The sequence below is a fragment of the Falco cherrug genome, chromosome 7, assembly GCF_023634085.1.
Source record: "Falco cherrug isolate bFalChe1 chromosome 7, bFalChe1.pri, whole genome shotgun sequence".
In the NCBI taxonomy this organism is placed as follows: domain Eukaryota; kingdom Metazoa; phylum Chordata; class Aves; order Falconiformes; family Falconidae; genus Falco; species Falco cherrug.
In genome coordinates, this window is record NC_073703.1 from 32,517,986 (window position 1) to 32,531,506 (window position 13,521).

The following is a 13,521-nucleotide window of genomic DNA, read 5'->3' on the forward strand; positions in this document are numbered from 1 at the left end:
AAACATTTCCCTCCTCTGTTGTCCTTGGTCCCTGCGCTGGTCACTCACTTGCATGAAGCAGCTGGAGGCTTTTCTTCTTGCATCCTTTCCTGGGAGATGAATTCTTTCCCAGCTCACTGCTAAGCCCCCAGTTCAACAACATACATTTTTTTCTACTTGGCCCTGGCTTTTATACATCACTCACCATGGCAGGACCTGCCCTGGCCATGTCACTGCCACTTACCAACATTGCTCCCAGCCTCTGCCCCCTTGCAGGCTCTTAAAGATCTGAAAGAGGCGCAGACCCCTAATGTAGCACATGTAAGCCCTGATGGCCCTAGACCTGCTTTTCTCCATCATCACATGCATGTCTTTAAGCAGCTACCCCTAGTCCTGCTGGGGCCTCATCCCCAGCCTGAAACACAGAGCTCCTGTTGCTTTTTTTGTTATATGTAGTAAGGCTGGTAAATGCTGACGTTAGGTACAGCTGTGGGGCTGAGCTCTCCTCTGGGGACAGGGACATCTGCAGAGCCTCAGCAGGAAGGATGGGGAGTACATGTGCCCTCCTGATAGCTCAGGGCAAGCGCTCATGCTTTGCCTAGCATTGGGCAGGGATGCTTCCAGGCTGAGCCCCAGGAAGCCCAGAAGGCTCCTGTCTTCCCAGCATGGAAAGGGCCTTTCCCCAGAGCTGCACAGCTCATTTTGCACAGCCTGCGTTTACCTCTCAGCCTGCGACATGGGAAAAACATTTAAAGATGCTTAAAATTAAGTACATCAATAACTCTTGGGTCTGTGCACTACTGAGGGATTCCCGGGTACTATGGCAATAAAACCAGACAAACCCCATCAACAGCAGCCCCACAACAGCCCCTTGCGGGGGGCTCAGAGAGCTCTCTGCACCACGCTCACCTCTGCCCCCAAACCCTGCTGGGCCACCAGCCACAGTGATGCTCCACTCAGCCACATGGTTTCGGAGCCTGAATTTGCTTGGGGCATGGGCAGGCAGCCCCTGATGTCCCAGGTCCTGTGGACATCGTGTCTCAGGACAAGTGACAGGTGCAATCATGGAGCAAGTAATTTTCAGCCAAGGGCTCAAGACAGGGAGCAGGGAGAAAACCCTGCTCCTCCCCTGCTTGCTCGGGACAGAAACCAGCTTTCACTACAGCTTGAAAACACGGCGAGTTATTAAGGCATTAGTTCATTGTCCTTCCTTGCAGGGACAGGCCATTCACATGGAGCTCCCTCAGCCCTGCACCATGTCCAAAGTGCCCTGTGGTGTGCACGTGTCATCTCACAGAGCGCATCGAACCCTGCGCACTGGTGCGTGCACAGCAGCTGTCTGCAGAGCTGTGCTGCCCGCAACGCTGGGGCACACAGCCAGGCACCCCCTTCCCATGCCGGGACTCCAAGTGGGGGCACCCTGGGGACTCACAGGTGAGCAATCACACACCCTCAGGTCCAGGGGGATGTGTCCTATCACTTGACTCACACAAAACAGTGCTACTGTGCCACCGGGGTGAGCCACAAGGAACTTGTGCATTATGCTCCCAAGGGTGGCTCCAGCCCCAGCAGCATCTCATAGGTGGGATTTCACCTCTTCTTTCCAAGTCTCCCTTCCAGATGCTCTCGCAGCATCTTCTGCCAGTCCCACCCCAGTCCACGGTGCCCACATTCAGCTCCCTTTTGGTCCTCAGCCCATCTAGGGCGAAAGCCCGTGTCACAGCTCTCCTTGCAGCACATCCCCCTTCTTGCTGGCCCTGAACTTATCCAGCCGTTTCACCCAGCAGGACCTCAGCCAAGCCAAATTATTTTTAAATTCCTGCCTGGCAATAATCTGCAGCATGCCAGGTGATTCACAGACTCAGGCAGGCAAGCCAGAGGGCAAACCATCCTGCTGACACCCTAGTTTTCTGTCCTTGCTCCCTTTCTATTTCCAGTTCTTGTCTTCAGATGTGCCCTTCAGTAGGCATGAGTCAAGCTCCAAAAACGCTGGGGGAAAGAGCCAGCACCATGGTCGCCTATTCCCAACACACACCAGGGTAGTACATACTTCTGGTAGGTTACTGTTGATATTTGCTCTGCTCTAATCCACCCTGATCTTTCCCTCAATTAGCCTCTGGAAGAGATTAAACTCTCATGTTGCCTAAGGAGCTTAATGTGTTGGGTCCACTCCTTCCCGGCACCGTCTCTCCGCCTGAGCCTGGCAAGAGCGAGACAAACTGTTCTCTCCTCCCAGCAACACAGCCAGACGTTCAGCAGGTGAACACGCTTTTTCAGCCTCTCCCTTTGTTTTTCCTCCTGCCTCCTTGAAAAACTCATTGCTTTTGCCCATTGTGGTCCTGCCTGGGGTAAAATAAGTGTCTAATTTTCTTCGTATGCTTTGATGCCTTCCAAACCGGGGCCATATTGCTTGAGCAGGAGATTAAAAAGCAGAGACTTTTGCCTGCAGTGTCATTATTTTGGTTTGGGATTTGCTTTTTTGTTCAAAGCTCACATTTTGCTCTGGGCACACTACAAAAATAAAAGAAGAGATCCACCCATGGTAGATGTGGGCAAAACTTAGTCCTTCTTGGCCAGAGAGGGATAGAAATTTTCCACCCAATATGGAGACATGAAGCAGTTGCTGTTAAGAGCAATCCAAAAATTACCCAACTGTGGCCACATCTGGGGGCTATTTTCATACATTCCCTATTTCTTTTTTTTGTTTGTTTGTTTTGGTGATCCATCTTCATGACACACGTGGTCAGGTGTGTGGGCAGGGGCGAAATCAGGCACACGAAGCTGTGAACGGCCACTTCAGTGCAAAGGCACTGGCATGTGGATGAGAGGATGAAGCAGATCGAGTTGATCTGGCAAACGTGGCATTGGTATGAATGACAGGCGATGTGTTTTGAGACCACAAACGAAACCACGCAATCTTGTAACAGCAGTGCCTTGCCCAGATCCCCGCGTGCACCCTGGGCCAGCCATTACCTGCTGTCTTTGGTAGGCAGAGAACGTCCTTTCCAGGTCTTCGAGGTCCAGGATTTTGAACACTTTTGCGTCATCTATGTCAGTCCACACGGTGCCTGCCAGCTTGCTCTGCAAGACAGTGGGAGCACTGCAGGTTGGGGGTCCCCTGCCCACCTGCCCTTACATCACTGGGTGGCCATCTGGCACCTCCAGTTTCACTGCCCAAACTATTGCCTGGCTTACCTCTGGCAGCTTGGACCAGTTGAAGGACTTGAGGGCATTCGTTGGCTGTGGGATGCTCTTCTTCTTGAGGGCCAAGCCCAGAGGTGCTCCGGGGGGAGGCATCACCCCATCCAGGGGTGGGGGGCCAGGTGGGGGTGGGGGGCCACCTGGAGGGGGTGGAGGTGGGGGAGGCGGTGGGGGACAGCCCCCGGGAGGCAGTGGTGGTGGTGGTGGAGGGGGAAGAAGGGATCCAGGAGCTGGAGAAGGCAAAGGGCCACCAGGAGCTCCTGGTGGCAAGGGAGGTCCTCCGGGGCCAGCAGCACAGATCGCCCTCTAGGAGTGAAAGAGAGAGGGGACCAGTCATACAGAACTGGGGGAAACCACCCAAGAAACATCCCCGTGCCGATTTTTCATTTTTTTGGCCAAATTTAAGCAGCATAGGAAGCACTCAAAGGTTTCAGCACTCCTGACTGAGATCCAATGCAGCTGGAGAGGCAAAATCACCCCATCAGCAGGGACGGACATCTTGGTAGCCCTCCCAGCAAGCACCTTTCTCAGCCCCCTACGCAGCTCAGCCGCCAGAAATCACCCCATGGTGTCTGCAGGGGGTTTGGGACCAGGCCTCAATGGGGAGGAGGTTTAGGGCCTCACCCTGCTCATCTCATGGAGTTGTGCCGTGAGGTCTGCCACCTGCTGCTTGACCTGCTTGTGCTCGCTGGACTCCTTCTCCAGTTTCTCCTTCATCTTGTTCAGTGTCTGCATCATTTCTTCCTTCTCCTGGGCCTTGGCATCGCACTCCCGCTCCTTCTTCTCCAGCTTCTGCTGAAGCTCGGTGTGCTCTGAAACAGACCCAGGAGACCACTTTTGGGTGACAAACACTCCCTTTTGGTGAACGGCAGCATGCCTGGGGGCAAACCCCCACGCTGCCCTGCAGAGAGCTGTGCAGTTAAGAAAAGGGAGCGTGTGCTGTGCCTTAATACCCTGGCCAGGGCCTCCCCATGAAAAAATGACTTTCTGCTTTGCCCGCTTCCCTTGTAAGCCCCACGGCACGGTATTATCTCAGCCACTCCTTAAAGCCTGCAGAATCCATCCAGCTAAGTACATGTATATGTTAGCTGTTTAGCTTACCGTGTGCACTAAGGTTAGAATTAACACTGTGTATCTCCCCATCACTCACCTTTTCGCATTTTTTCTGCTTGTTCTTTCCACTGTTTCACTTCATTTTCATTGACTAACCTAAAATGAAAAGATATGTAGCATGTGAGACAATCCTATCCCAGTAAACAAGCAACCATCATCAGCAAGAAACAGGATTGAGCAAGCCTGGGCAGTGGGATTTAAGGTTCCCAAACTGGTATTTCTAACGATTCTGTATTCTGCCTCCCCCCCTCCCCCCCCAATAGGGTTTTGTGGTCTGGGATGCAGTGCTTTCTCAACAGCTCCAGGGGTGCCTGCTTGTCCAACTGAGGAGCAGAAACATCACTGGGTGACACTACGTGACGAATAAAGAACAGTGACAGCAGCAGTCAGGGAAAATAGCTCACTGAGGGCACAGAAGCTTAATTCACCTGCACAGTGCAGGTCAAAGCGATGCCAACCTGGCAGGAGTAACCCCCAGCCCTGGCCCTCTCGCCTGCTGGTGCAGGAGGCAGCAAAGGCACGGCAGCCCGTGTCGGTGCAGCAAAGGCACGGCAGCCCGTGTCGGTGCAGCAAAGGCACGGCAGCCCGTGTCGGTGCAGCAAAGGCACGGCAGCCCGTGTCGGTGCAGCAAAGGCACGGCAGCCCGTGTCGGTGCAGCAAAGGCACGGCAGCCCGTGTCGGTGCTGCTCAGCAGCCAGCCCTGGGAAAGGTGGGCAAGCACTTACATTCGGACAACGTTTTTAATATTGAAGTTTTCCAGGGGAGTGGCGTCAGGGTCCTGCCCTTTGTCACTCTGGATGACAATCTGCTGCACGATCCTGTCAAGCAGCAGCCAGTACTGGACAGTGTTGCCACTTCTTTTATCTGGAGGCAAAGAAGGGGAGAGACTGAGAGGAGCAGCAGGGAGGTTGCTGCCGCTCAGGTAGGAGATGTGGGCTAGCAAGCCCCCAGCAGCTGCAGGTTTCCTTGGCTCCCCCGGGACTCACAAGGCATTTGGAGACAGTGGTGCAGGATAGACATAAAGTGCGGGTATGCCTCGGTGTGCGTCAGCCTCTTCCTCGTCAGCTCAAACATCTGAGTCGCACTTTTGGTGTCAATGTGGACCTGTGGACAAGAGCGAAGCAAGGTCAGGCCACTGGACTGGTGATGACACCGCTTGTTTCCCAAGTCTCAGTTCCAAACTCTTCCAGCCTCCAGTCCTTATCGGCGGCTAAAGGAGAAGAGGGATGAAGCAGGCTGTAGGATGGAGGTTGCAACAGAGCAGGGCAACAGGAGACAGATTTCCAACCTCCAAATTATATCCAAAGACTGCACTCATCCCAGGACATGTAGGCGCTTTTAAAAGGAACCGTGACATTGAGTGTCGGTGTCTGCATCAGCAATGTTCGTACTCACCAGCTCAAATCTTTTGGCAAATTCCAGTTCGTCTTCGTTTCTAAGCATTTCAAAAAAATCTAAGTGCCTGAGGAAAGAAAGGGGGGGAAAAAAGACTGTTAAAAGCAGATACAAATGTGACAATTCATAAATTGCAGGCAACCAGTCTGGCAACAGCCCAGAGACAAGCAGAAGTTCAAACATCAACTAGATCTTCAGTCGCGAGATCCCAGTCATTACAGCCTGTCCAAGGAGCTTTTTGGGATGAAAAGAGGAGGAGGGCTAGCAGCATCCTCCAGGTCCACAGTGGCACATCCTTCCCAGCTCAACCCCTGTTAAAGCGCAGCAAAACCACGCCAGACTTTTTCCTCTCTCTTTGGTGACAGCAAAGAATTTCCTCCAGAGGGGTGAGTCTAGACCCACATGCTTTCCCCAGAGACCAAGTCCAGAAACCAGAAAGCAAGGGTACAAGGCAAGGGCAGAAATAACCAGTGGGCTGGGGCTCACTACTCACCGGTCAAGGGTTGAATTTTCATGCTCTCTCAGTTTATCAATGACTGGCTGGATCCCAAGCATGAGAAATTCGTATCTCAGATGAAGTCTGAAATCTAGGCTTTCCTGCAAGGGACAGTTGTGGGGTCAACATCACAAGGTGCACATCCTCAGAAAGCTTACTGAAATAAAACCACCCCAAACCCACCAAAACACCTCCCTCTCCAGGAGCCCTGGTGCTTACCACGCCTGCCCCCTGGCTCAGGACTGCATTGATGAAGGACATGATGGCTGTCTTGAGGCTCACTTCATCTCGATACCGCCCTGTGCTCTTGTCCAAGTCATTGATCAGTGTCTGCCAAACACACATCATCAGTTAAACACCCAGGGACAGCCCCAATGCTGCACAAATGGCCAGGGGATGCATGCAGGAACAAGTCCTTGTGATGCTCCTACAGCCCCTGTAGCAACCCACTGGTGATGGATCATCAGCTGCTGCCTGCTGTAATGCAGCCCACCCCAGCACCCATTTCAGCTAACATCAGTCCATCCAGATGTGCTGCAGCCTCGCACAGCTGTGATCCCAGGGTCCCTGCACAAACAAGCATTTTTTGGGGGTACTGCGTTAAATAACTGGTTCCTCACTCTTTGCTTAGCTGCAGATCTCATCAGACATGGTTCTGGGGTAGTTCCCAGAGTATCTAAGTTGCAAACAGTCATAATACATCATTTGCAAGTGGCATTTAGATACTCAGAAGGAGGAAGGGACAAGAATGCCAAATTTTGGGAGCCGAGGGGCGAGCTGAGACCCACCTACCTGAAAACGAGTCCGTTCACTGGCGTATTTCTGGTAGTGCAGCATCGCCTCCAGTACCTTTTTGTGGCCCCCGGGAACCAGGCACACAGCGCCCATGATTTCCAGCACTGCCACCTTTGTCTTAATATTCTCTGTGCTCAGACTCTGAGCAATTACATTAATACTCTCCGAATGGGCCAGGACGTGAGCCCGGCCCAGGGAGTTGTTCATTAGTGCTTTTATACATCCAATGAGCGAGGTATGTATTCGAGACTCTGCTGTCTCATAGTCCATGCTTTTGAGGAAGTTCAGAATACACGACAAGCCATCCAGGTCGATGAACCGGGTTACAAACCTGTCAGAAAGAGGGTTTTTAGCTTTAAGTCCAAATGCCAAAGGACCATTTTACCCTTAAACAGGGCTGACTTGTCTGTTGTTGTAAACCCAGAACCTTCTGTATATTTTCTCTTGGGCAGACAGCAAACCTGCAGGGCTCCTATGGCCCAGAGACAGGGACGGAGTTGTAAAAATCAATTTCATTGTTGCCTGGTAGCGTAGGCAGCCAGGCATCATCTGCACAAGGCTGTCCAGAACAAGGGTATTTGGAAGAGGACCAGCTAACCCAGCCATCAGCACAGTCCCCAGGATGGAGGTTAGGAGTCTACAGCTACGCTACTGCAAAACCTTCCCAGTCTCCTTCCCAGTCTCCAACCTGAGTCTTAAATCCCACTCACTTGGGACCAGTTTTGACACAGAACTGGAAGAAGCTCCCAAGCCCTGGCGTCACCTCCTCATCAGCCACAGACACCCCAACACCAGCTGAGCCCAAGTCCATGACACCTGTCAGACCTCCTGTCTCCTGCCTCACCATCCACATCCTTCTCCCATAGGCACATCTCACCAGTTTTATTTCTGATTTTTATGATGACTTATGATGCCACTAAATAGAAAGCAGACAACAAACGCACAGCAGTGCCCCTGGCAGACTCACTAGAGCATGCAGACATAGCACTGCATGCTACTCAGGCATTTTAGGATCTCCCTACCCGATGCCATCCAGGCTGGGTGTATTCTGGTTTGGCAAAAGGCACAGGCTCGGAAAGCAAACGAGCCAAGAACATCCCAGCACTGGGATGATTTTAATTCAAAACAAGCCATGCTGATGCGCAGCAACAAAAGGGGTAATTGCAGGGCTGGGAAAAACTGATTTCGCTGCTTCAAAGCCCGCTCTTCTTCCAGCCAAAGTCAATAGGAAATGTGATGTTCACTTCCCTGGGAGCAAAAGCAGGTCCAACAGGTAAAATTTTCTGTAGAGCCTGCTGCCTCCCTCTGTCTTCCAGTGAGACAGACTCACAAACTACTTTTAAGGACTTTGCAAAGTTTCATGGCTGGGTACCAGCCCTACTCCCAGGGCACTGCTGGAAGCCAACATCCAAGAAGCCCAGGTTTCACAGCAATCGGGTGCTCACCCTTGACTCTGGGAATTTCTTACCATCACCAGAACCATTGCAAAACAGAAATGGAAGAGCAGAATGTATTTGCAAGCAACAGCAAACTTGTTTCTTCCATAACCAGAACAGGTCATGAATTTCTTAATGAAGCATATTCCCATCAGCGAATGTTGATCTGAGGCATCTTAAAGGTTTTGTAGATGTGTGCATGCAGACTCCAGAGAAAATGAATTTAGAAAAAAAGAGACATTCAGAGTCCCACCCTTTATCTTCTCCATCAAAACCTCCTAGCAACTTTTTTTTTTTTTTTTGCATTTCATAAAAGCCTGAAGATTCATGTGATTTTATTCCTTTAAACAGTGCAAGAGAAGTTAAAGTTGAAACAAAGGGCCTAGTTGACCAACAAAAATTGGGTTTTCTTAAAAAAAAATCGATCTGGAAGGAATTTTTACATTCTGTTCCAATGAGGACAAAAGAAAATTTGGAGGGGGGTGGGAAGGAAGTTGCCAGATTTGTCTGAACAGATGTGAAAGTCCTGGTGGCTCTTGGTCACTATAAGGACCAAGGAAAAGGAATAGAATGACAAGAGGTGAACTGAAAGAAACAAGTGGCATTTCAGGGTCCTTGGCTCCCTCATCCTGTGCAACCCCCATTTACATTCCTATTTAACCCCCCTCTCGACCAGAAAACTCAAACCCAAAGCCATGACCGCAGCGATATAGTCAGGAAACGGAAGGGAATTGCCTCATCGGTTTTGTCCGCAGTGCAGTCTTCAAACTTTCGATTGTTTTGTTTCTCTCATCCTCATCTTCTTTTTCCAGGGCGATCAGTGATTTTCTCTGCAAAAGGAGAAAGGCAGATGTGAGAGGGGAGGTTTCCCTGCGAAACATGTGCCCAAGGAGTGGGAGCACCCGCCACCTGTCCTGCCAAGCCACGGGGACACAGCTGGGACCCTAAACTGACTCTGGAAGTCCAGAAATCCAGATCCTTATGGCAATTGCAGGACTTGGGAAAAGGAGCAGTGAGGCAAAACCCTTTGTGGTCTGCAAGGAGATGGCCTAGACTGGGGACAACAGGATGAACCTGTTGCTTTAGCCCAAAGACGCTGCCTGCAAGCACCCACACAACTTGCTAGCACGTGTAAAATTAAGCTGTGAGTGTTTGGGGCACTGCAAGTCAGTGACACTGCAAACCCACATGGGCTTTGCCCAGTGGAACAGTGGAGCAGTGCTGCTGACCACCTTGCACCTTCCTGGCCACTTGGGTTTTGTTTCAAAGCAGCAGGAAAAAAAACCATTGTCTGATGCTGAGTGAAGCTGCAGGAACCTCTTCCTCAAAGCAGTCATCAACCACCAGCAAGCTCTGACAAGATGCTGGACTTCACCGCCCCGAGACAACTGGGACAGCTGGATCACCACCTCAAGAGGACACAGTTAGCATTGTCCTGCATGATTATTAAGTTCCAGAGTTAATGCCCTGCAGGTAGGAGCGGCATCACCCCAACCTGCTGACCTGAAACTCATCTAGACAAGCCCATGTTGGAGGATGCTCGTGACTGTCCCCCTGCAACCCTCAGACTCAGAGGAGAGAGAGGGGAAGGCTGCAATTCAGGCAGAGAGCATCCCAACTCATGGGCTCTGGATGTAAATCCTGGCATGTCCCCTACAGCCCTCCAGGAAACACACCTTGTAAAACAAAGAGGTAAATAAGTGCATCACAGTATCCCATAAGAAAGCGTCTGGCTGAACCCTGCCCAGAGATGCTGCAGGTGACAAGAATTCTGATGTTTCCAGAGGACAATCCCAGGGCTGGAGGGGTCTGTGAGGATGCAGGGGGCTGAGCAAACACTGACTGGGGGTTTACAAAGGGAAGGTGATAAATTGGGGCAGGGGAGAAGGAGGGTTCCTTTAGCCTCTCCTGGTACACATGCATCCCAACAGGCACCCATGTGCCACTGCAAAGGAGCTGAGGGGATGTCACACAGCCTGGAGGGGATGGGATGCTGCATCCACGCTTGGCGTCAGCCAGGTGGGTCCTGCTAACCCTGTCACTCTCAGGACTTCCAGTGCAACCCACCAGTGTCCACATGGGCTGGGGACTGGCTGTGTGCACGGGATGCCCTTTGCATCTCCCACGCCGAATTGTGCTATCCAGCTGGTGCTGGGGGCACCTGACTCCTGCAGCTCTACCTGGGTACCACGGCTGCCTGCAGCCCCGGGCCCACACAGGGTACGGCTTGATCACCCCAACTCATGCAACCAAGGCTACAGCTGAAGCAACACCCGGGGTGCTTTCTACACCATCTGATGATGCTGGGCCCTCCGAGGTGTCAGGGTGAGCCCTGGAGCACCAACTGAGGCTAAGCCAAAAGATAGAAAAAGGGACCAAGCAGATACAAGGAGCTGCGCTGAACTGTGCGTTTAACCCAGCTCCTCTTCAGCAGTGTGTCAGGGAGGCCAAAGCCACCCTCCAGGTATCTGGCAGGCTTTGACCACAAGCTCTGCCTGGCTGGCAGCCCATGGCCAGCCCCGTCTGTCCCTGTGTTCCCAGAGGGGAGCAGCACAACCTCCTGGCTCGCAGACCCCCTGTTCACCCCTCTGTACCTGTTCCTCCACCCAGCCCCACCTTCCCTGTCACTGTGACAGCAGGGCAAAGGTGGGGCATGGGGGAAAGAAAAAATATTTTATTTTTAGTTTTCCACACTGCTCCCATTCCTAGAGCAGCGATCATGAACGTCAGCATCTTCAGCCTCTGAAAGTTGGATGAAGGGACTCTGAACTGTGCAGCCTTGAGGGAGTATTTCCTACAGAAAAGAGCACTATTTCTGTCTCACCTGGAAAGATGTCAACAAGAAAGTATGTAATAAAATTACATCTAAGCCCACTGGCAGGTTACAGGGGGGCACCCAGAGCCACGGCAGCTCCACTGACCCTTGTGGGATGCACAGCCTGCAGTGTTGCGTTTCGCCACGGCCACCCAGTGCAGAAGGGTGTCAAGACTGCACAAGGCAGCACTGTGCAAACGGGGTCTTTACAGCCTGGTGGCTTTTTACTGAAAGCTGCTGTTTGCCATCTGCCTGGCAGCCTCCCAGCCTGGGGCGAGCTGAAATGCCCTGTGTGCCGTAAAGAACATCTCCATTTTGCAGCTGTATCTGTTGGTCTAACAGGTGATATTGCCTCTATAAACAACACTCGTCCTCTTGGGCACAACGCTGGCTGTGCCACCGATGGTCACCACTGTGCTGCTGCCCCATACAGGGTTCATAAACACCCACCAAAGCACTGGGGAAATACTCACAGCAGCCATCGAATTCAGCTGATCGATATAGAACTCCGGCCAGCTGGTGGCTCCTTTATTTTCTTCCTGGTCCTGGAGGGGGGGGGAAAGGTTAAACAAAGAAGCAGATTAGTAGAAACAGCATTAACATCCCCTGCCCTTCATGACCAACCACATCTGAAGCACCCTTGAGCTCTTGCATTACTTGATATCAATATAAGCATGACTTTCTGCATTCTTAGCTCACCACCGACAGCTCCAGCTATGGGAACATTACCTAATTTATTGAACTAGCATACTTTATATATGATCTATGTTACACCATCTGTCTGTGACCAAACTCTGCCTGAATGATACCGCATCAGTCTTCTGGTTATCAGCTTCAGAGAAACCACATCAAAATTTTAAATCCAGATTTCTCTTGTATCCACTCTACAGTGCCTTTGAAGTTCTGGCCGCACAGCCTTGATGAATGTGCTTTGGGGTAAAAAAAAAAGTCTCTTAAAAGTAATGAAGAATGAACAAATGTGACACGAACTAGGGTCCACTCTTGGAGCAGTACTATGACTTACCAGTATCGTAAGAGAGACTCCAGGCACAACAGACAACTACTCTGGGGGCTTCCTTAGTTGTTAGAAGGGAATATGCACCTGGCAATATTCCCTGTTAAAGGATGTCACCCATGTGCCCATGTTTTGTGACACTGAACGATGCACAGCCTACAATGCCCTGCATCTGGTGGGACTCACAACGGGTTTTCAGGTTTTACCATGTTCTTGTAGGACATGACTGAAGGACCTCTGAGCCCAGCTCAGATAAATAACACTACGTGTCCCCAGGGAGGGAAGGAATATTTCAAAATCAACCCTTCCCCCCACTATATTTTCTTAAAAACTGCTATCAAAAGAAGAGAAAGTATTCACAGCAGAAATGCCACACAGGTGTAGGCTGGAGTCTGCTGATACTATGCAAATCCCAGACATCTTCCCTCAGTAACTACATTCAGTTCACAGCCCGACTCACTGCGTGGCTTTGCCCCCTCCCTAACTTTTAAGAAATGTTTGCAAAGGTCATCCTACACCGCAGCTGCCTGCGATGGTGGGAGCTGGATGACCTGCTCTCCTGCCCCCACGTCTGTGCACGCAGACAGCTATGGATCCTCCAGCTGATTTCAGCAAGCCCAAGAAGCAGAGTCCCAAATATTTACTGTGGTTCAAGAGCCATATGTGGGAGATGTTTGTGCATCCAAACTTCCCAAGCTGCATCTTGCCAAGATGAGAACATCTCGCCAAGATGAGAACAGAGTCAGTGATAGGTAATTTGGACAGGACTCAGTTTCCCTACAGGCAGCGCAGCTCATCCCTGCAGACCTGACCCTTCACCATGCCTGGCTCCAGGGTAGGGACAAAAGAAGTTTGAGGGCAACAAGGGACCTGGCAACCCCTGCCCTCTGCGTTAATACTTTCAGTTGTTCTCACTCCCTTCTCTTGCAAGAGCAAAGCTTTTGAATGAAACACTTGATTTGCCTACCCTCCACATTTTTTATTATTTTTTTTTTTACCCAAGGCAGCAGAGAGCAAGAATTTTTCTGAGATGTTAGAAGAACAACAACCCCCCCCCCGTCCTACCTATGCTAGTGCCAAACCTAATAAACCTGAAGAAGGTTCCACCGCCTGCCTCCGCATGTATGGAGGACCATTCATAGTCATGCTCCGACAATTAGTTTTTGCCAGCAACAAATCAAGCTGTCCCCATCCTGTCCAAATAGTACTTAAAAAAATAGAAATGCTCATCTGCTGGCCAAGCATGCAACACACAGCCTGATAGGGAGAGACAGGG

The 13,521-nt window shown here is 51.2% G+C and overlaps 1 protein-coding gene across 3 annotated transcripts in view; it reads right to left on the reverse strand.

Annotated features, from left to right (window-relative positions):
• DAAM1 (dishevelled associated activator of morphogenesis 1) overlaps positions 1–13,521 on the reverse strand; it is a 99,020-nt gene that overhangs the window by 21,623 nt on the left and 63,876 nt on the right. For all 3 annotated transcript variants that reach the window (XM_055716604.1, XM_055716603.1, XM_005439047.3), the window contains exons 5-16: positions 11,704–11,775; positions 9,151–9,245; positions 6,977–7,310; positions 6,404–6,514; positions 6,182–6,285; positions 5,689–5,755; positions 5,280–5,397; positions 5,019–5,157; positions 4,331–4,389; positions 3,805–3,992; positions 3,175–3,486; positions 2,953–3,060 (exon numbers count right to left, since the gene is read on the reverse strand). In XM_055716604.1, coding sequence (XP_055572579.1) covers positions 2,953–3,060; positions 3,175–3,486; positions 3,805–3,992; positions 4,331–4,389; positions 5,019–5,157; positions 5,280–5,397; positions 5,689–5,755; positions 6,182–6,285; positions 6,404–6,514; positions 6,977–7,310; positions 9,151–9,245; positions 11,704–11,775 — 1,707 coding nt within the window. The remainder of the gene's footprint in view (positions 1–2,952; positions 3,061–3,174; positions 3,487–3,804; positions 3,993–4,330; positions 4,390–5,018; positions 5,158–5,279; positions 5,398–5,688; positions 5,756–6,181; positions 6,286–6,403; positions 6,515–6,976; positions 7,311–9,150; positions 9,246–11,703; positions 11,776–13,521) is intronic.